This window comes from Podarcis erhardii, assembly GCF_964252035.2.
Source record: "Podarcis erhardii genome assembly, chromosome: 14".
Taxonomy (NCBI): domain Eukaryota; kingdom Metazoa; phylum Chordata; class Lepidosauria; order Squamata; family Lacertidae; genus Podarcis; species Podarcis erhardii.
This window is the reverse complement of record NC_138503.1, coordinates 35804998-35827219: the sequence shown is the minus strand read 5'-3', so window position 1 is coordinate 35827219 and position 22222 is coordinate 35804998. Positions and strand designations below refer to the sequence as shown.

Below are 22222 nucleotides of genomic sequence, written 5' to 3'. Positions count from 1 at the left end.
CACATTCTACTCATGTCAAAACACGCTGATTCCCAGACTGTCAGTGGGCCGGATTGAGAAGGCGATTGGGCCAGATCCGGCCCCTGGGCCTTAGGTTGCCTACCCAGCAGCTCTCCAGAATTTCAGGCAGCGGTCCCTTCCAGCCCTACCTGGAGAGCCTGGGGATTGAACCTGGGACCTTCTGCATGTAAAATAAGATGCTCTACCACTGAACTACAGCCCTTCCCTCCAACCTGGGCAGTCCAGAAGGGTTTACCTTCGATGATCCCCCACTTGGTCTTGCGGCCCAGGACTTTCTTCCCGTTCACCTGGTGCTCCTTGTCAGCTCCCACCACTGCAAAGGGGATTTTCTCCTGATTAAGAGAATGAGAGGGGCATCAGTCCAGGGAAGAACAAGGGTGTTTCTCCCCCACCCCCACCTTTTCTTGGAAAGCTCTAGTATTACAGCACTTGACGTGAAAAGTGTGTAGATGCTGTTAAAGGAGCAGAACACCATCTTCCCTGCCTTGTTAATGAAAACCTGGTACTTGCAGACTGTGGATGGTGCTGATAATGGGTTGGTTCCATTATCTTTGAGGTTTTTTTTTTTAACAATATGTAATTTTTGCAAAATGAAATAAATAATAATAAATAGCTTAGCGCAACATGGCTAGCACCACCACCATGCCTAAACACTAGTTGCTGTTTTTTTAAGAACACAGAACTTCAGCTGAACTGAAGCACACTTCCATTTCTGACTGGAATCCTCAATTTTTATTTTTTTTAAAATAATTTCTTTTCTTTTAATTTGCTTTTGGAGGGACACTTCAAAGCCTGGGCCCTCTGGTAGACCTCAAGGCAACCAATGTTTCCCTCCTTCTGTTTACTGAACTGCCTTTATCCGGGATGAGACTTGGCCAATCAGAGATTGCATCGTTGATAGGGAGTGTGTCAGAATACTACACAGTCCTTTACATTTTGCTTTCACTGAGAGCAAACTGAATGTATCTGAGAGTGAGGACCCTGATCCCTAGACGTGGCCTATGGACAATCCCAGTCTATCAGGGATCACATAGCAAAAGGAAGTAGGCCGCAATCAGATTTGGCCATGTTTGAAGGCACATAATGCTGATTCAAACAGAGAGTACTGTTTTCCGAAAAGGCAAATACTTCCAATGCAATATTATAAAAGAAACAAATCGTGTGTGTGTGTGTGTGTGTGTGTGTGCGCCTGCGTGCGTGTGTGTAAAGAGACAAGAGAGAATACAGTTGTACCTTGGTTTTCAAACAGCTTAGTTCCCGAACATTTTGGCTCCCGAACGTTGCAAACCCGGAAGTGACTGTTCTGGTTTGCGAACTATTTTTGGAAGCCGAGCTTCCTGCAGCCAATCAGAAGCCGCGCTTTGGTTTCTGAACATTTTGAAAGTCGAACAGACTTCCGGAGTGGATTCTGTTCGGCTTCCAAGGTACGACTGTAGTGCCGACAATGTATTAGAGAGAAAAGGCACCAAAGAACTCTTAGTCAATTTCTCCCCTTTCCAGATTGCCAGCACTTACCCGTATTTTGTCATTCAAAAGCCTGTCATCGGGGTCGCTATCCAAGTCCTCTTGGGGGTAAACATGGATTCCGTGGGCCTTCAAGTCATCCTGAATCTGCCAAGAGAAAAGTTTTTGGCACTGAGACCAGAACTCCCCCTTGCTGACTTGGAAATGTACCTTCTTCGTGGCCAGGGCAAAGGAAAGTTATGTGAGCAAAGCAAATTCAAGCCCAGTGTGTGGTGATACTCATGAGCAGCCTGCAGGTTGCCAGGGTCTCTCTCTCCCGCTTTCCACCTAGACTTTGCACCACTTTGCATAAACAGCAGAAGAGCTCCTTCTGGTTTGCACCATGTCAGAGTGCAGGTGGGTAAACAGATGCTTGCTGAGTGCTACAGGCATTTGAGGGTTTCATTCCACCTGCATTTTACAGCAAACTAACATGATTTCACATTACCTGGACTGACATGCAGATCGGAAGGCAGCTGTCAAGGACCGTGAGAGTGGAGTTGGGTGCCAGTGAAAAAATGTTTTTGCCCCCCCCCCAGCAAGGGTGGACCAGCTAATTTTTTTTACATAGGATATAAAATCAAAGTGTGACCTTGATTTTACGTTAATAATAAATATGACAATATTCATACTTGCTGAGAATATTACGATCGTAACAACTAATGTAAGTGAAATATGCCCACACGATTGTTGCTGAACTAAGCATGCACTTCAAAGATTACCCTTGTATGTGTAACACAACACGTGTCTCACACAACAACTTGGTTGTACAGTATTCACATGGTATTCTCTTACAAAAGCACACAAATGCGACTGTGCACAGTATGATAAGACTGCAGCGTTGTACTGTCAAAGTGCAGAAGCGAATGTTTAGTCAGAAATGCTGTTATTCGGAATTGGGTATGCGTTGAACATGAAATATATATTTTGTTAAGAATGACATGACTGTGTCATGTACTGTGCCTGGAAAGGGCAGGGCAAAAGGTTAAGTGGGGATTTAAGTCCAGTTTTGCAATTAAGCTGTCTAAAGATCTTTCTGACTAAATAATAAAAAAAATAACAGTGCAATTCAAATCGTGGGTGCTTCCAGACCATCAATATTTGGGGGGAAGGATTCGTCACATAATAGCAAAGTCAGGCTGCGCAATTAGCAGTTGATTGGGAGGTCTTGCGCAACAAACCCACTTCCTGAAAAAGGTCAGACTTTGCATACTAAGGAGAGCGACAGAAAGCTGCCCTGGGAAGCATGTGGCATAACATTTGCTTTGACACAACCCTGCAAACAGACCAGAATGGGAACTCATTAAAAAGCCAACGCTCTCTTATCTCCCTACAAGCAAATCAGGATGAATGATCAATAAATAGGTGGTCTGGAAGCACCCTTGTGTCTACTGAGAAGCAAATCCCATTGGATTCAATGGGGCTTACTCCCAGGTATACAGGACTAGGATTGCAACCCAAATTTGAGGAAACTTTGCCACTGCCTTCTGCTGCCACCAATGCTCTTCTTACCCTCCGTTTGAACTCTGCCCGTTCCTCTAAGGTCAGAGTGTCGGCCTTGGCGATCACAGGCACAACGTTGGTGATCTTGCTGAGCCGCCTCATGAACTCCAGATCCAAGGGGCGCAACCTGACGGGAGAAATACAGGAAGTCTCTTGCAGCAGCGATGTAAAGGGCCAGCTCAAAACGTTACATTCTATTGCCATATTGACTGCATTTATATCCAATATAAATGCATTTACTGCATTTATATATATTGATATATTGATTGCATTTATAGTGCATTTGAACTGTGATCTCCTCCCAGGTCCTAGTCTGACACCCTAACCACTTCACTTCCACTGGCTCATTTTGCAGCATGGGGTGAAGGGGAATACAGTGGTACCTCGGGTTACACACGCTTCAGGTTACATACGCTTCAGGTTACAGACTCCGCTAACCCAGAAATACTGCTTCAGGTTAAGAACTTTGCTTCAGGATGAGAACAGAAATTGTGCTTCAGTGGCGCGGCGGCAGCGGGAGGCCCCATTAGCTAAAGTGGTGCTTCAGGTTAAGAACAGTTTCAGGTTAAGAACGGACCTCCGGAACGAATTAAGTACTTAACCTGAGGTACCACTGTATGCTCCTTGCACCTGAAGAAGTGGGGCTCTGCTCTTTGAAAGCTTACACATAATAACATTCCTCAGTTCTACAATACTCCTTGATGATAATGCCCTATAGAAGTTACCCCTTAAAAATAAAATAAATTAAATTTATTGCAAGTTTAACCTAACAAAAAAAGGGGAAAAAGAAGAAAAATAAACCACCAGCCCACATTAATAATACAATGGCCATCAATAAATTTATCTCAGTTAATATTAGCCATCCAAATGTCCCAATAAATATTAAAACAAATTTGATGTTGAAATATGTTTAATTGTAGGAGGGGCAGTAAGGTCCTTCAACCCTGCATAACTGATGGTGGGTATTTGTCCTTCTAGGCTTGAAGTATAAGGTCATATCCTTACCATACAATTACCACACTTTGAGAGTCATGTCTTTCCCCTGAGAATCCTGGGAACTGTAGTTTGTTGAGGGTGCTGAGAGCTGCAATTCCTCTCCCAGAGGTACAATTCCCAGAGTGGTTTAACCATCAATCCTTCTTCCCAAGCAACTCTGGGAATTGCAGCTCCATGAGGGGAATTGGGGTCTCCTTAAGAACAACCACCACCTTTAATAAACTACAGTTCCCAGGATTCTCTGGGGGAAGCCAGAGTGGTATGATACTGCTTTAAATACATTGTGCGGATGGAGCCAATGTCTCGGCTGCCAGAAGGGCTCAGAAGGTTCCCATCTCGCTTGCGGAAAGATTTATAGGATGCTGGGAGTGTGTTTGTGACATGTCACCTGGTCTTACTACCCAGCCAGCCCATTACTTGAGGAAGCTGGAAGTTTCCATCAGACTCGCAGGGTCTGTTGTGTCATTTAATCCAAGTATTTAAGTCTGAAGTTGCTTTCAGTCGGCGAAATCTCCCTGCTAGCCGAAGAGAGATTATTCTGTCCATTTGTGTGCAAAAGCCCACGTGTTGAGAAACTGGAGATCCATTTTCTGGCAAACAACTAAACAAGAGTGGCTGCTACTGATGGGATTTATTAGGAAAGACGCCACTCTGTGCTTCTGAGCTGCGGCTTAATCTGAAGGTGGATAGATCAAGACGGGCTGCATGCTTTTTTTCAATCACGACCATTTGCTAATCAGCGTTCTCTGAATGGATTGCTCTTTCCTGTAAACTCTCGTAACTAATTTTAATGGGGAACCTAAAATCTGATACAGAAGGTCTTGCCACTGACACGGAAGAGTCAGCCTCGACTCCTTCCCAATATCATGCTATGAAGAAATCTGAGCAAGGGCTTCTTTGTACCATTGGAAGCCTCGGTCTATTGGCCTGCATGCTTGGTGTTTGCAAAAGAGATGTCATTTGGAGTCATGTGCCCTGGGCTCTTTGGTCTAAGGCAAGGGGTGGCAGGGGGCCTTTGGAATTGGGAGGGTGGAAGGCAGGGAGCCCAACAATAGGTGCAGCCAGAGCCAATGACAGGTGGAGCCAGCTAATTCTAGTTTGGCCCCTGTTCACATCACTCCTGATGAACTCTACAAGGGCAACAACCAAGACTGAGAAAGGGAGCAGCCAAGGCTCTAAATGAACAGGAAGGGAGGTGAGGGCTGGCTGAGGGCAGACTGAGGTTGGTGGGGCACAAGGAAACAGGCCAGCCACCACACGGCAGGGATGAAGAACTGGATCCAGCTACTGGGCTGGTCCCTCCCCTCCTCGAACCCTGCAGGTCCCTCCGATATGTAGCCACCCACCTGTCAATCGCCTGATGTCATCAAGTGTTTTTCCTTCCTCCTGCATGGTTTATTTTATTAAAGATTTTCTTGATTTACAAGAGTGTGTGCAATGTCTCTCTCTCTCGCATTCCCCCCCCCCTGTAATATTTTTACAAATCAGTTTCATTTGTTGACACAGCCAACCGCAAATGAACAACCACACCCTAGGCCAACCCCAACCTTTCTTACCACTAAAGGAACACAAGTGAACTGCAAAGAACCTGCACAAGCAACGCTGACACCAAACCAAACCCTACAGTAAAACAGTACTTACTTTTATAGTAAGTAAAACAGAAACATCGCCACCCGACCTCACCCCCCCATCTCCCCCCCCCACCTCTTTCCTCTTTTCTTCCTCCTGCATGGTTTGAAATCAAACTGCGTGGGGATCTGTGGATACTGCTGATCACCTCATCATGGCGCTTGCAAACCCCGCTTTTGGCAGGAAGCCACATCCTGACAGAAGCAAGGGGCCCACAGCACAGAGAAGGCACAACGTCTCATTGGAATCACCTCTAGAGAAAACATAAGCTTTGGAGTGTGGCGGCAGCTGGCTACAGGGCATTCAGTGGGGCTGTGCTGGGAGGGATGGCCATTTATTTGGCCTCCCAGCCAGTGATGCAGTCATGGGAAGCTCAAGACCCATTACTATTTTTGTAGTAAGATTCCTGTCTCCAGTGCCCCAGAGCTGCCCAATCAGAATGAAAGGAGGGCTTCTTCTTTTTTTTTTTAGCCACTGAGAAGAAGTCATGTCAACCTTTGTGCTGATGAGAGCCAATCAGAGTGAAAGGAGTTGATTTGGTCACAGCGGATTGGCTCCTAGGGTCACTCTGGAGAAGGTGTCAGGAAGAACGCCAAGGAGTTGTTCTGTATGTGCCAAAGCCAAGCACTTAGGGACACTGAAAACACAAGGGGTGCTCCAGATTCAAGAGCACAGTGCGCATGTTCTGTTTCATACAACGGAACATCCAAAGTCGCGCTGAAAGAAGATATCGGAGCACTCCAAATCAGTTGCCCATGCAGGTGCTGAAAGGCAACTGTTATGTACTGAGTTGAATAGGATCCAAAAGGCAGCAGTCTGATTGGTCCTAGAACAAAAGGATTCAGAATGCAGCAGTCTGATTGGTCCTAGAACAATAGGGTCCAGAATGCAGCAGTCTGATTGGTCCTAGAACAATAGGGTCCAGAATGCAGCAGTCTGATTGGTCCTAGAACAATAGGGTCCAGAATGCAGCAGTCTGATTGGTCCACAGGAGCCACCCAATCCAGCTCCAGGTGGAAGTGAATCCGCAACCTGATTGGCCTACAGGTGAATCCCGGAATTAGCCAACCACGTGGGGCCCATTGTGTAAATAATGTATATAAAGCAGACATTCTGGGGGAACTTCCATTCCTCCTCACCACTATGAGCTGAATAAAGAGCATGAAATCCACTCCCGACTCCAAGTACATTTCAGCAACACACGGAGATCTGCACTGATTGTTGCAATGCATCCCTCATGGCTATTATTTAATAATTATGTAATTATTATATAATCTTAGAAGGGGCATGCTGTGAGGGGGTATGGCTGTGACTACCAGAAGTACACGTCCTTCTGGCCTACACCACGGTGTACACGGTGTACACCACGGCTCTCAGCCCACGCCCACTGCAAGAGTAAGGTGTCCTGGGAGCGTTCTCACCTCCCTCAGTGACTGAGAGCACTCCCTGCCCCACCCTCCAGCAGCCCACTCCTCTCTCTTGGAAGCCACTGGATTCTTGGCCTCAATGCAACTTTCTCCTCCCACCTATGCTGGGTGGAGCAGGGAGAATGGCGAAGAAGCAGCTGTGGGACAGATGTTGGGAAAGGAGCAATGGGGCCAACAGTACCCACACACGGAGGGAGAGGAGGGGATGGGGGACAAGGAGCCTGGCAGCCATTTTTATGAGTTTGTTTTAACTGAAAGTGACAGGCATTCCTGGCGGGTACGAAGGCATGCCCAAGTCAGCCCCGGTGTGCTTCTCTGTGGTGCCCGCAGGCTCAGCTGATGGACATTATTATGATTATTTATTATATTTCCTGCAATTATTACTTTTTTGCACCAAGGGGTCTCAAAGCAACTTACAGAATGGAAGTAGAAAAAGCATAGGCTTTCAAACCAGACACACCAAGGGGCAGGGTGGGGCCTAATATAAATTTCCAAAAGCAGACTTCATAGTGTCTACACTGTTTTTTTTCTCGACTCGGGTTGGGGGGATGGGGAACCTGTGGCCTTGCAAATGTCCACCAGCCCCAGCCAGCATCGCCGGAGACAGGCTCCCACAACCTCTGGAGGGCCACAGGATCCCAGTCCTGCCCTACACTCTGTTGCAAGCAAAGTGACAACACCTGCAATATGTTATCTGGACCGATGGAGGGTGGGGGTGATAGACAGAAAGGCAGCCTACTCTTCCCTGGCTGATTCCTTCCTGAGTAACTTTGTCTGTGGGTTTTCTCTCAGGCTTTTCATATTCTTGCCATGGGCCACCCTTTTGTTAACCTCTTGACTCCATGACGGCTACATGTAAGCTTGTGGTTGCTTGCTACGAGTACTAAGACTTAAGTTTCTTTATCCTTAAGGAATAACATCAACTCCTGATAGCCAGAACATGGGAAGTAATTCAAAAATATTGAATTCTGAACTGATTAATTGGCTTTTTTGATTGTATTATGATTTGGTATTGTATTCATGTGGCCTCCATTGGATTTTTATGAATGAAAAGTAAATTATTATTTTTTTAAAAAAAGTTTCTTTATCCTTCCCACCAGCTGTTTTACTAGACTACTTATTTATGCTCTCTCTCTCTCTCTCTCTCTAATTCCAACACACCTAAGTATGCCTGATGATAACGAAATAAGAGTATCTTTAATGCAAGATCTTCTTCACCCCCGCCTGCAAGAAGGGCTTACCAGTGACCCGTTGGTGGCACGAAATATACACAGGCGTGGACTCGGGTGTCGGGGATCTTCCGTTTGCGGTTGATGAGGATCTCTTCTCTCAGGTATCGCTCATACTGGTCGTTGATATATTCGATGATTGGGTCCCAGCTATGGGGAAGGAGAGAGGGTGATTCTTATGCTCAGAGGAAATTCTCCCTTCAAGTCGCTCCTCTCCTAGCATGTGAGAGAGGAAAACCATGTCTGGGAACTCTGGAGGAAGGAGAACAGGCAGTGGTGTGGGGAATGATTTGGAGTAGAGAAACTCTGCAGTATAAATGAGGTTAAGCACACCCTTCCACCATCACCTCTCTGTTCAGAACAGGGGTCAGCAACCTTTTTCAGCCGTGGGCCAGTCCACTGTCCCTCAGACCATGTGGTGGGCCGGACAATATTTAGAAAAAAAAAATCAAAATGAACGAATTCCTATGCCCCACAAATAACCCAGAGATGCATTTTAAATAAAAGCACACATTCTCCTCATGTAAAAATATGCTGATTCCTGGACCATCCTCGGGCCAGATTGAGAAGGCGAGTGGGCCGCATCCGGCCCACGGGCCTTAGGTTGCCTACCCCTGGTTCAGAATCACCCCTAAGAAAAGAAAGTTTCACATGCACATATCCTCGTAGCCAGTGGCGTAGCGTGGGGGGTGCAGAGGGGGCCGGCCGCACCGGGCGCAACATCTGGGGGTTAGGGTTAGGGGGCGCAAATCCACGGGTTAGGGGGCGCAAATCCACGGGTTAGGGGGCGCAAATTACTTGCCTTGCCCCGGGTGCTGACAACCCACGCTACGCCACTGCTCGTAGCAACAGTTTTGGAGTAGAAGGCTCTGGTTTGTGCATTTCTTCAGAAATCAGGTGTGCTATGCTCACACAGTGGCAAATTCAGGTTGTGTGGCTCTAGTCGATTGGGAAAACTTGTGCATTTGCACCCCCCCAAAAAAAGATTGGACTTCGTGCACTAAGGAAAGTAGGGGGGGGGGATGCACTGGAAAGTGTGTGATGATGACACCTGCTTTGATGCAATGCTGTATTACAAAGAAATCTGAACAAATGCTCAAAAATAGTGGACAGAGTCCCATCTCCCTGGAAACAAATCATGAAGAATGTTTGAGAAACAGTTTGTCCGGAAGCAAACCCCAATTTATAAAAGGCAAAAGATAGAAGCCCCACCGATGTTTCACCACCACCTCAGAAACACTTTTAACGGTTGTGTTGTTTCCACTCCTAGTGCAACCCCTTTCCCCAAGAAAGAGAAGTGAAGCAGCAATCAGTTCTCTCTCATACCAGTTTTGATTGTTAATCTGATCCCCAAATCCTGGCGTGTCTGTCACTGTCAGCTTCATCTTCACACCCTTCTCTTCAACAACTGTTGGGAAACAGAGCGAAACGGTGTTAGTTCACTGCCTCTGAGGGGCCCTTCTCATCCCAAAGGGAAGCTCGCCCGCTTCCTTCTCGCAAAATGTGGCAAACTGGAGTTCAGATTTGAAAAACAGAGAGCAAAACTGATGGATTTATCCAGCCTTCTCTCACACAGAAGTCTCTCTCACATACACGGCTTCCATAGAGCTGCTCAGAGACTCACTGCGCCCCCCCCATGCACTCTTCCCATCCCTCCCTGGAGTAAGAGAGGATTCTTCCCCATTTTGCCTGTCCAATTTGACTGCAGACACTTTGGGCTCGGCTAAACTTCCACTTGTTCTGTGCCCTGAAAACATCGGACTGAGTGGTTTTCTGCTTGTCCTTTGCTTTTTATAGTTTACTGCATAAATAAATTTTGTTGTTGTTGTTTTAAAAATATAAGAAGAAGGGTTTGCATGAAATGCACAAGTGCTAATTTATATGCACAGATGCAAAGGAGGCATAGAATTTAAACAGAACGGCAATTCATCTCACCAGAACAGCCAGGTGACCCTGTCTCCCTTCTCTCATGCTAATCAATTCCATCAGCTCATGTGCTTTCCAAATTTTTGTTAGCCATTCTTTCACTGTTGGTGGCGACCTATTCCCCCCCACCCCCCATTTTGTACCACAAGTATGTGAGCAGCTGCTATTAAATTCCACATTAAGTCTTTATGTTTTATTTGTGGAGCTAACTCGCCTAATAAAATTATCAGGGAATCCAATGTAAGATGTTATTAATGACTTTGTCTTTACTACCTCTCCCTAAAAGACTGATTTATTCATTGCATTGCATTTTACTCAGAATATTAGTACACTACCCTTCAGTAGAGCTTCTAAGACTGAGATGGGGTTCTCAGGGCTAGGAGACAAATGTCTCCTAGCCCTGAGAACCCCATCCCAAAGGCCTTTCCATCTGGTCCCAGCATTCAAAACTCCCATTGTTCTAGGTGCGTTTTGCGACAGGGAATTTCCTTAACACAAGTAGTATCTGAGCTCTGGGCGTAGTACAGTAGTACCTTGGTTTAAGAACAGCTTAGTTTATGAACAACTTGAATTAAGAATGCTGCAAACCTGGAAGTAGGTGTTTTGGTTTGTGAACTTTGCCTTGGAAACATGTTTCGCTTCCTGTTGAGTGTGTTCCGTTTGTAAATTGAGTCCCCCGCTGCTATGGGAAAGCACACCTTGGTTTAAGAACGCTTTGGTTTAAGAATGGACTTCTGGAACGGATTAAGTTCGTAAACCAAGGTGCCACTGTACTGTGCCTAAGATTTCAGATTAAAAGTGCCACTGCGGGAAGGAAAGGAGGACCTTTTTCTGCCTCCCCACTTCCAGCCACTCTCTGAAGACTGGAGAGGAGACCCTCTTAAGAATATCAGGGGGGTGGGCAGGGGAAGTATGGCTTTGTGTTTTGCAGGCTTAAGATGAGGACTAGACCGTGTGAAAAATGAACATAATATTTTAGTTGCAGTTCATTCATTTTCAGCTTTGTATTCTGATTCTTTGTATTTTCAGCTTTGTATGGCACCGGGATATTCCCAGGGGAACTGAAGGAGGCAGTGGTGCGTCCGCTCTTAAAGAAAACATCATTAGATCCCTTAGATCTATCCAATTACCGCCCGGTCTCGAATCTTCCATTCCTGGGTAAGGTGATTGAGAGAGCGGTTGCTGAACAGCTTGGTAGGTTTCTGGATGAAACATCTGCTCTGGATCCATTCCAGTCCGGCTTCCGTGCTGGTCATGGGACCGAGACGGCTCTGGTCGCCCTAACAGATGATCTCCGTAGGCAGCTGGATCGAGGCGGGTCGGGGCTGCTGATTCTTCTAGATCTGTCAGCAGCCTTCGACATGGTCGATCACGAACTCCTGGACCACCGCCTTGCCGACGTGGGAATCCAGGGCACAGTCCTTCAATGGCTGCGCTCGTTTCTCTCTGGTCGGGGACAGAGGGTGGCGCTCGGGGGGGAATTGTCATCGCGCCACTCCTTGGTGTGTGGAGTGCCTCAGGGTGCGATTCTCTCCCCGATGCTTTTTAACATCTTTATGCGCCCCCTCGCCCAGCTTGTCCAGAGTTTTGGGCTGGGTTGCCATCAGTATGCCGATGACACCCAACTCTATCTGTTGATGGATGGCCATCCTGACTCGGCCCCCGATACACTGGCGAGATGCCTGGAAGCTGTGGCTGGATGGTTACGTGGGAGCCGGTTGAAGTTAAATCCTTCGAAGACAGAGGTCCTCTGGCTGGGGCGGGATGATATGGGATTGAGGGGGCAACTCCCATCTCTTGCGGGGGTGCAATTAGTGCCAGCACCGTCCGTTAAGAGTTTGGGTGTAATCTTCGATACCTCCCTCTCTATGGAGGCGCAGATTACAGCTATAACAAAGGCGGCATTTTTTCATCTCCGCCAAGCTAAGCAGTTGGCCCCTTATCTCTCTCGCCCTGACCTAGCCACTGTGATCCATGCGACGGTCACCTCCAGACTGGATTATTGTAACTCGCTCTACGTGGGGCTGCCCTTAAGACTGACCCAGAAACTCCAGCAGGTGCAGAATGCCGCGGCGAGACTCCTTATGGGGTCTTCGCTGCGAGATCACATTCAACCGGTACTATACCAGCTGCACTGGCTCCCGGTGGAGTACAGGATCAGGTTTAAGGTGCTGGTTTTAACCTTTAAAGCCCTATACGGCCTAGGACCCTCGTACCTACGGGACCGCCTCTCCTGGTATGCCCCACAGAGAAACCTACGGTCTGCAAATAATAACATCCTCAAGGTCCCAGGCCTCAGAGAGGTTAGGCTGGCCTCAACTAGAGCCAGGGCCTTCTCGGCTGCGGCTCCAATCTGGTGGAACGCTCTGTCACAAGAGACTAGGGCCCTGCGGGACCTGACATCCTTCTGCAGGGCCTGCAAGACAGAGTTGTTCCACCAGGCCTTTGGTCAGGGCGCAGCCTGACTCCCTCCTCTGGCAACCTGCTTAGAATCTTGCTTAATTAGTTGCCATTAATTTGATTTTAATTGATTTTTATAATGTAATATTTTTAGAATGTGTGAATATCTGATGGTTTGATTGTTGATTGTTGTTAGCCGCCCTGAGCCCGGCTTCAGCTGGGGAGGGCGGGATATAAATAAAATTTATTATTATTATTATTATTATTATTATTGTTATAAAGAAGCACGCCTAGACATTCCGTTTTTGTGCCCATAACCTTGGTTTAAGGTGCCATTTAGCTCCTAGTTTTCATCTCTCAGTTTCTAACACTGTCTGGCCCTCAGAGCTCTCCTTAGGCCACGCCCCCTCCTAAGCCACACCCCTCAAGTCTTGATTGGCACCCCCCAAAAAACCCCTCAAAAAAACCCTTTTGCTAGGTTGGATGGAGTTCTTGAACCCTGAGAGTTATTCTTGCTTGCCTCAATGGAGGACACAGAAGGGTGTGTGTGAAATGTGAACTAGGTAAAGGGTAAAGGGACCATTGACCATTAGGTCCAGTCGTGACCGACTGGGGTTGCGGCGCTCATCTTGCTTTGTTGACAGAGGGAGCCGGCGTACAGCTTCCGAGTCATGTGGCCAGCATGACTAAGCCGTTTCTGGCAAACCAGAGCAGCGCACAGAAACGCCATTTACCTTCCCACCAGAGCGGTACCTATTTATCTACTTGCACTTTGACGTGCTTTCGAACTGCTCGGTTGGCAGGAGCAGGGACTGAGCAACGGGAGCTCACCCCGTCGCGGGGATTCGAACTGCCGACCTTCTGATAGGCAAGTCCTAGGCTCTGTGGTTTAACCCACAGCACCACCTGCGTCCCAAATGTGAACTAGCCTAGTGTAAAAAAAGGTAAAAAATTATGGGAATGAGGGCTGATAGCAGGACAAAAGCAGCTACACTAGGTAAATAATGAGTTTATTAGGATTGTGGCTGGCAAGTACAGGAGAGAAGGGGAAGCAGATGTTTCCCTCAGAACACTGTAAGTGCAAAAAAGGAGGCATCGTGGTGTACCAGTCACAGTGTTGGACTAGGAACTGGGAGACCAGGGTTCAAATCCACACAGCCATGAAGCTCACTGCGTGATCTTGAGCCAGTCACACACTCTCAGCCTACGTCACAGGGTTGTTAGGAAGATAAAATGGGAAGGGGGAGATTCATGCGATATAAATGTAATAACGATAATAATTGCACCAGGGTCCTCACCGCGAGTGACGGAGAGCAGCTGCAAGGTCTTGGGAATGCATTCCTCGTAACCGGAGCCTGTCGGTTTCCGGCTGACCTTGGATTTGAAGAGCGTGTTCACCATGGTGGACTTGCCGAGGCCACTTTGACCTGCGGGTAAAAGGGCAGAGGAAGAGATGGCTGTGAAACCAAACCTAATACATTGGCGGCCTTCAGATCTCAGAAGGGCTCTTGCATGGGAGAAGATGGAACAAGCATGTTCTTCATTGCTCCAGGGAGGCGGGATTAGAGCAGAGATGGCTAAGAGACCAATTTCAGTGAAATGAGAGACCCTTATTCCCCTCCCAGAGCGACAATCCCCCAGAAACTCTGGAAATTGTAGCTCTCTGAGGGGAACAGAGGAGTCTCCTTACAACCCTCAGCTCCCTTAACAAACTACAGCTCCCATAATTCTTTGGGAGAAGCCCTGGCTGCTTACAGTGGCATCATAGGGCTTTAAATGTTTGGCGTGGGTGTGGCCTTGCATGTCTTGGGCTCTGGCTCCACCTACTGTTGGTCTCCCTGCCGTCTGCCCTACAAGTCTCAACTGGCACATTTCAAAGGCAAGGAGCCACAAGGATGAACAGAAAACTGTAAGCTATGGGGCACAATCCCACCTGGCCAGGACCCCAGGGAGACCTCCTTGGACGAAGACCCATAAGAAGAACCTGGGTACCAGCAAAAACCTGCTGCAGGCCTAAGGCAACTTGGATTACTTTGGCCAACCTGGTGCCCTCCAGATGTTGTTGGACTACAACGCCCATAATCCCTTGCTATTGGTTATGCTGGCTGGGGCTAAACAGATGGAGTCCAGCATCTGGAGTGCCACAACTTGAGGGACACTAGTCTAATGGACATCTTGTCTGCCCCCCTGATGACACCTTCAAATACATACCAAAACCCTGATATGTCTTTGTTATGTACTGAAGTTCTCACCCTGGGCCAGCAGGGGGATACTGTAGATAGTTATGCAAATGAAGGATCGAAAGTGACGTTCAGTGATTGGATAGTTTGTATGCAAATGAAGGATCAAAAGTGACGTTCAGTGATTGGATAGTTTTAGAAAATGGCAACAGTTACATTGTTCTGGAGCTCTATATAAGCAGGCTGACTGAGCTCCTCAGTCAGTTCTGTTCCAGCTTACAAATAAAGAGCTGCTTTGGAAGAAACACTGTGTCGTCTGCTATGTCTACCCACAACTTAACAGTCTTGACCCTTGATTTCCACCATGGCCCCGACTTCAAAAGTTGCAGGAAATTAACAGCTGCAAAAAGCTGGGTCTTCTGCCTCATTCTGTGACCCTGATCCAAATCCCTCATTTCTCCACAGCTGCTTTTGGGGGTCCTGGCCGGGTGGGATTGTGCCCCATAGCTTACAGTTTTCTGTTCATCCCTGTGGCTCCTTGCCCTTGAAATGTGCTGGTTTTATCATCATGTCTTATCACCACCACCATCATCATTCTGTTATTCCATTGCACATATCTGTGTAGGAGGAAGGAAGCTCTGGAATGATGTCAAAACATCTTTCATCAAGTGGAAGGGAAAGGGAGGAGAATCTCCCATTAGTTTGCCTGATGATGGATGCAGTGGAACCCAGAAGCTTGCATACTCTGCAACCAACCTCAGCTGTTCACACCTAAGATGCTAAAATGTTTGGTAAAATGTTACTACAAATGTTTGAGAGCCATCTTTATCCACTATGCATGAAACACAACGGTGTTGCTGGTTTTGTCTCTCCCACTTCTTTTTAAAAACCCAAATGTTGACTGGGCCTCTCCTTGTCTCTTGTTTACTCTCCCTGGAGAGGGCTTATCTGGCTTGATAGGGCTTTCCTCTCCCTGTCACAGGCAGCTCCAATCTGCACCCCCATGCTGCCCCCTCCACAAGCACAAACACACCCCTTTTAAGTTCAAAAATGTCAAACTTCTCCGCACGGAACAAAAATGTTTCCCAGGATTGATTGAAACCAGATGTGCAGCCTCCAGAAAGGGTCAGAGGAGTCACAGCTGGAACAGCTTTTTGCTTTCCTGGTCCTCTATTCCAATTGCCCATCGTGGCTGGATTGCTTTGGCACGGCAGGAAGGGCGCTTGGGCAGACGTCCAGCCTTGATGCCCTACTGATGGGGCAAGGACAAGATCAGGACTGAGAGGGGGTGAAGGAAGAGGCTCCCTCTTCTAGTTATGATGGGGAAGAACTGTGGCAGAGCATCTCTCAGTTCCCAGCATCTCCACATTAAGACTGGGAGAGACTCTTGTCTGAAACCCTGAAGAGTCACTGCCAGCAAGAGTAGTTCAGAGGTGGGGAACTTTAGCCATTCAGTCTAATTCGGCCGAGCATGGGTCCCAGTTTGGCCTAGGAAGTCACCCCCCAAACCCACGCCCAAAAGCTGCCTCAAGGTGTGCTACTGACTGTCCATTGGCAGGTGTTATGTACTGTTGAATAGGATACAAAATGCAGCAGTCTGACTGGTCCTAGAACAATAGGATTCAGAATGCAGCAGTCTGATTGGTCCTAGAACAATGCAGCAGTATGATTGGTCTGCAGGAGCCACCCAATCCAGCTCCAGATGGAAGTGAACCCACAACCTGATTGGCCTACAGGAGAATTCCGGAATTAGCCAATCACGTGCAGCCCATTGTGTAAATAATGTATATAAAGCAGATACTTTGGGGGAACATTCATTCCTCCTCACCACTATGAGCTGAATAAAGAACATGAAATCCACTCTCCACTCTGAGTATATGAGGCTGTCACTACCCATAAGCTGACTGGCACTGAGAGTACACCTGTGGGGACTGGCTGTATGTACTGTGGAGCTTGCCTAGGGGAACCCAATAGCACAGCCAACCCCTGCAGAGAGCAGGTGGGAAGTTATTGCTGATCAGCCGATAGGCAGCAACTTCAACCCTTCAGTATTTTGTAGGAGCGATTCAAGCACATGCTGGAAATTTAGGTTTCTGAAACTAAAGTGGACTAATGTGCTGGTGCAACAAACCCACTTGACAACAGGCTTTTTGCAGTTAGGAAAGTGATGGTGAAAAGGAATGAAAATTGTGGGATGAACAAACGATTAAGAAGATGCATTGTTGCCACCCAAGCAAATCAGGGTGAATTCAAGATGAATGCTCGTTGGCATGTAACCACCCTGTAAATAAATCAGAAGGGATGCGCCATGAAGACTGGATATAGTCTAACCCGGGTGTGTGTTTTGTGGAAGCAAATCAGGATGGATGCTCACTAAACAGGTCATCTGGAGGGTTGCTGGATAAGATCCAGAGGTGGCGTTACCAGATATCTGCCAGAGCTCTTTTCTTGTTGTGCCTTGCTGCAAATTGTGTGGATCTTTATTTATTTATTTTGGACATTGTTGTTTCTCATCTACATTTCTCCCACAGATGGAATGGTTGGTCTGGCTCTTAGATACTTTACCCTTCTTGGGAGAACTTTTAAATAAACAGGTGTGTTTATTAGGCAGTGTGGCAAAACTTCCTTCCTTCCTTCCTTCGTGCCTTCCTTCCTTCCTTCCTTCCTCTCTCTCTCTGCCTAACGTTAGGGCCAGTCCTGGGAAAGAGGGTGGCCCAGTGAAATGATTATAAGGTCCTTTAGGCAGCAAAATGTCTTGGGCTGGCCTTGCCTGTTCCCCTGTTTCTGTTAAGTACGGTGGGGTTGGTCAGGGAGGAGATCAGGGAGCCATGATGGAAATCCTCTTTAACCCCTTTCTGGTTTTCTGGGGTTTTGCTAGGTGTTCCCTGCACAGGTCCATGTCTCCTTTTGCAACCCTAAGAATGTGTGTGTGTGCGCGCGCGTTTAAAAAAGTTGAAATTCTTTGAAAGTTCGAATCTGCCATTTTTCTGCGCTGATTCATGGGGCAGATGCCCACAACCAAGGGGATGTTTCAGTGGTGAATGTGTGTCCTTTCCTCATCCTCTGTGGGATCAAAGAGATGATGCACACCTGTCCTAACTCATGAGCGAGGCATATATTCTTCCTAGCCAACCCCCTCTCCTCTTATCCACTAGGGCCTACAGCCCCTGGCATCTCAGGCCCATCTATTTAGCAAGACAGCCAAGAGCCAAACCCATTTGTCTTGTAGCTGAAGTCCTCCTGGAAAAAAAAAATCTCTCGAAAGAGTCTGTCTCCTTGCACCTGTTCTATCAGTTCCTCCTGGACAGGGAAATCCATGATGGGGATTTATCTGACATCTTGCGTGCTGCAGCATTTGCTCGGCACGTCTTCTTCTTCTTTTTTTAAAAAAATATCTTATCCCCATAATCCTCCCGACTTTCTTCCCTCGAGGATGTTTCAGGCCCCAAACAAAATCATTCTTCTTATTTGGGATTTGCTTTTTTGGCATCTCCGTACTGGCTTCTGGCTTTTGATCTGGAAATATTTATTGCCGAGCGCATCGCAGGGTTGTGGTGGAGGGTGTGTGTGTGTGTGTGTGTGTGTCTTTGGAGGAGCGCTCTGGACAAAGCCTTTGTCTGCATGGAGGCCAAGGAGAAGAAATTCCAGGAGGCTGGATGGTGGGAAAGGGCACGAGGTTGCTAGGAAAGAGTTAGAGGGTTTGCACGGCAGGCGAGGAGTCCCAGGAAAAAAAAATACACAAAAAGCCTCAGAGCCTCAGAGCTGCAGAACGCCAGCTGCAACACTAAAGGTAGTTCAAAGCTTCCATATTTGAGGGTAGCGACTCATGGCCTCTGGGGTAGCACAATGAAAGGGACTAGCAGCTTCTATGAAAGGGAGCCGGACTATGTCCTCTCCAGATTCTGCCCTCCATCCATTTTTAGTGAGTGTATTCTGCAACAAGCCACTTACGCAATAATAGTGATAGATTTATACTGGGCCATGGGGTGTATGGGGTGTTAGGGGAGGGGTAGTACCTCTGGTGGGTGACACGTCATGCTCCTCCTGGGGTAATTTGTTCACCTTTGGTCACCCCACCCAGGACTTAGCTCTCACTTGAAGCTGTCAGCATGTGACAGAGGCCACACCCTGGGAGACAGCTTTGACTGGCTGGCCAAACTAGGTGAGGGTAGCCGATGGGGCTCAACCTTGCAGGACATCTTGGGGAGAAGAAAAGGCCCAGGAGTAATCTCTATGCAAATACCTGCCAAAGGTATTGCTCTGCTTTCCTTTGGACGACATCAGCAAGGCCAAAAGAGAGCCCAGGACCTCCATGCATGCTGCCCAGGCTTGTGTGCCAGGGAAGTCACTTTGGTGCTGTAAATGCAAAGTTCGACTTCACCCCCAGAGGCACACTCCATCGTCTTTCGAGATAGATGGATGCCAACAAAAAAATTATTGTGCATTGTAAGACTCAGAGAAGTGCACATTTTTAAGGAGGGTTGTGTTCTGGTTCACATACCTTTCTGGAACGTGCAAATTAGGTGGGTTCACCTTGAAATGCGAGCTGAATCTAATTTCTTCTGCTCCCTATTCCCAGACAAAGCCCCCTCCCCCCTTTTATCCTCCCTTTGGCTTTCTCCCAAATGCTGGTCTCTTCTTTATTCATCCTTTCACTTTCACACATGAGCTCAGCTTTACAGCTGCAGGCACTCGGCCTGCCCTTTGCCCAGTTGCATCTCCAGGGACGCCAAATTCTGCCGTGTCAACAGATTTGCTGGGGAGGCCTGGAGACGGTGACCATGACGTGGGCAGAGGAGAAAGACAGTGCCTCCATTTCCTTGCCCACGCTCTCCCCTGCTGAGAGGAAACTACGAGCAAACTCAGCCTCCTGAGCTCTCGACACCTGCGATGCTCTAAAAGCCTTCCAGGGGAGGAAGTTCACAACACAGCCTTCATCCTGGCTTCAAGAGAGGGTTGGCGGTGGGTCCTGTGTTATGGAGCACAGCCCTCTATTTGAAGGCCTCCTGAAATGCTGCCTGGTCCAAGTCTGCCTTAAAGATCAGGCACTCGAAGAAGAAGAAGAAAATGAGTTTGGATTTGATATCCCGCTTTATCACTACCCGAAGGAGTCTCAAAGCGGCTAACATTCTTCTTTCCCTTCCTCCCCCACAACAAACACTCTGTGAGGTGAGTGGGGCTGAGAGACGCCAGAGAAGTGTGACTGGCCCAAGGTCACCCAGCAGCTGCATGTGGAGGAGCGGGGAAGCGAACCCGGTTCACCAGATTATGAGTCCACCGCTCTTAACCACTACACCACAAGTCACTTATCCACAGCATCTGGACCACAGACTTAGCAACTGCAAAGGTTCCCTGATCGCAGTCTTCCCTGCTAAGATGAAATGCATTGCATTTCTATTTAAAGGGTGATAATTATTTCTAAATATGCACCCCCCCTCTCTCTCACTCTGTGTGTGTTTTTAAAGACTTCCAGAGTACAGGGAGGCTCTTCTAAGGATAACGAAGCTCTGGCATATATCTTAGGAATTAAGCCCTGTATCACCCCGATGCCAGGCCTTCCCATCTGACGAAGCCTGAGGGTAGGTCACAGCACCTGCTACTCACCTACAACCATGATGTTGAATTCGAAGCCGGTCTTCATGGTCTTGATCCGCATCTGGTCCATCACGGCCTCGATCCCCACATAGCCAAAGAGCTTCTGGTCTCCTGTGCTAACTGAAGGGTCATCCCGGGATAGCTGCTCTCTTGCCGGCTGCTCCTCCATGCTCCTCCACTGAGGCTCAAGTCTACTCTCTGAAAGCGGAAGAGAGAAGAGAAACCTGAACCAGATACTCCAGGTGGGACAGAAGTTCCTCCACGCGACTTACTCTTCCTCTTCTTCTCGATCCGGTTGCCCTGCTGTACTTCTGAGAATGAGTATTGTGCACAGAACAGAAAGTCAGTTTAACTGACCAAAGTGCTTTATTTCTCTCAGTCCCTCAAAACAGAGGGGTCTGTGAGCCACCAGCGGTCTGTGAGCTTCATTCAGGCAGTCCATGGCGTGTCAACAGCAAGTATTCATATTTATTTCTATCTGTATTCCAAATGCTTTCTTTTGTTTTCTATATTGTATTTTATTGCACTACAGTGCAAATTGGAATACAATGCAAGAAAGAAAAGAAGCAACATGGATACAATTAAACATCGCGCAGCACATTGCAGGCAAATAATAAAGAGGCCCAACAAGACCGCCTGCGCGCGTATGTGTGAGGTTTTTGGGAACTATTGTCCTAAAAGAAGCAGGGGTGCAGGGGTGCAGCTTTCAAGGAGACAGGGAGCCCAATGCTGAGCCTGGGCTGCCTACTCTTCCTATGTTCACCTACGGAACTCAAGGCCACAATACGAGGTGATGGCCGCCAGCTGAAATGCTGTTCAAAGGGATTCAAATTCACGGAGGAGGAGGTTGAGGCTACATGCTGATGACTGCTGGACACAATGGCAACAGGGAACCTCCGTGTTTGGGGTAGTCTATCTCTGAATATCTCTGAATGAGGGACACGGGTGGCACTGTGGGTTAAACCACAGAGCCTAGGACTTGCTGATCAGAAGGTCGGCGGTTCAAATCCCCGCAACAGGGTGAGCTCCTGTTGCTTGGTCCCTGCTCCTGCCAACCTAGCAGTTTGAAAGCACATCAAAGTGCAAGTAGATAAATAGGTACCGCTCCGGTGGGAAGGTAAACGGTGCTGCTCTGCTTTGCCAGAAGCGGCTTAGTCATGCTGGCCACATGACCCGGAAGCTGTACACCGGCTCCCTCGGCCAATAAAGCGAGATGAGCGCCGCAACCCCAGAGTCGGTCACGACTGGACCTAATGGTCAGGGGTCCCTTTACCTTTACCTATCTCTGAATACCTGCTAGTGGGGAGCAACAGCTGGAGAAGGCCTTCTTGCCCTTCTCATGCGCTTCCCAAAGGCATCAGGTTGGCAAGCACAGGAATCAGGGGCGCTGGACTTTGGTCTGTATCCAGCAGGGCTCTTCTTTATATTCTCTTCCCCCTACAAGGTCTGTTTGCAGCATTTGGGACATTTTAGTTGAGAGAAAAGTCTAGTAAGAGGGGACATGACAGAGGCATATAAAATGGCATGAAGGAACGGGTAAAGTTTTTCTCACTCTCTCGTAACACTTGTGGACGTCCAATGAAGCGACATGTTAGAAGATTCAGGATGGATGAAAGAAAGTCCTTCACAGAGCATGTATTGATGGCCACCAACTTGGATGGCTTTAAAAGAGGACTGCACCAATTCAGGGAGGAAAAAGCTACCAAGAGCTACCAGCCTCTGCTCCATGGACAGAGGCAAAAATTCTTCTTAATACCAGTTGCTGGAAATCACAGGCAGGGAGAGGGCTCCTGTGCTCGGGTCCTGCCTTAGA

General features: G+C 47.8%; 1 protein-coding gene across 2 annotated transcripts in view; it reads right to left on the bottom strand.

Annotated features, from left to right (window-relative positions):
* Window positions 1-22222, bottom strand: part of SEPTIN12 (septin 12) — a 76298-nt gene that overhangs the window by 5741 nt on the left and 48335 nt on the right. For both annotated transcript variants that reach the window (XM_081839686.1, XM_081839687.1), the window contains 7 exons: window positions 20419-20607; window positions 13933-14061; window positions 9635-9716; window positions 8321-8458; window positions 3037-3154; window positions 1537-1632; window positions 257-353 (listed from right to left, as the gene is read on the bottom strand). In XM_081839686.1, coding sequence (XP_081695812.1) covers window positions 257-353; window positions 1537-1632; window positions 3037-3154; window positions 8321-8458; window positions 9635-9716; window positions 13933-14061; window positions 20419-20607 — 849 coding nt within the window. The remainder of the gene's footprint in view (window positions 1-256; window positions 354-1536; window positions 1633-3036; window positions 3155-8320; window positions 8459-9634; window positions 9717-13932; window positions 14062-20418; window positions 20608-22222) is intronic.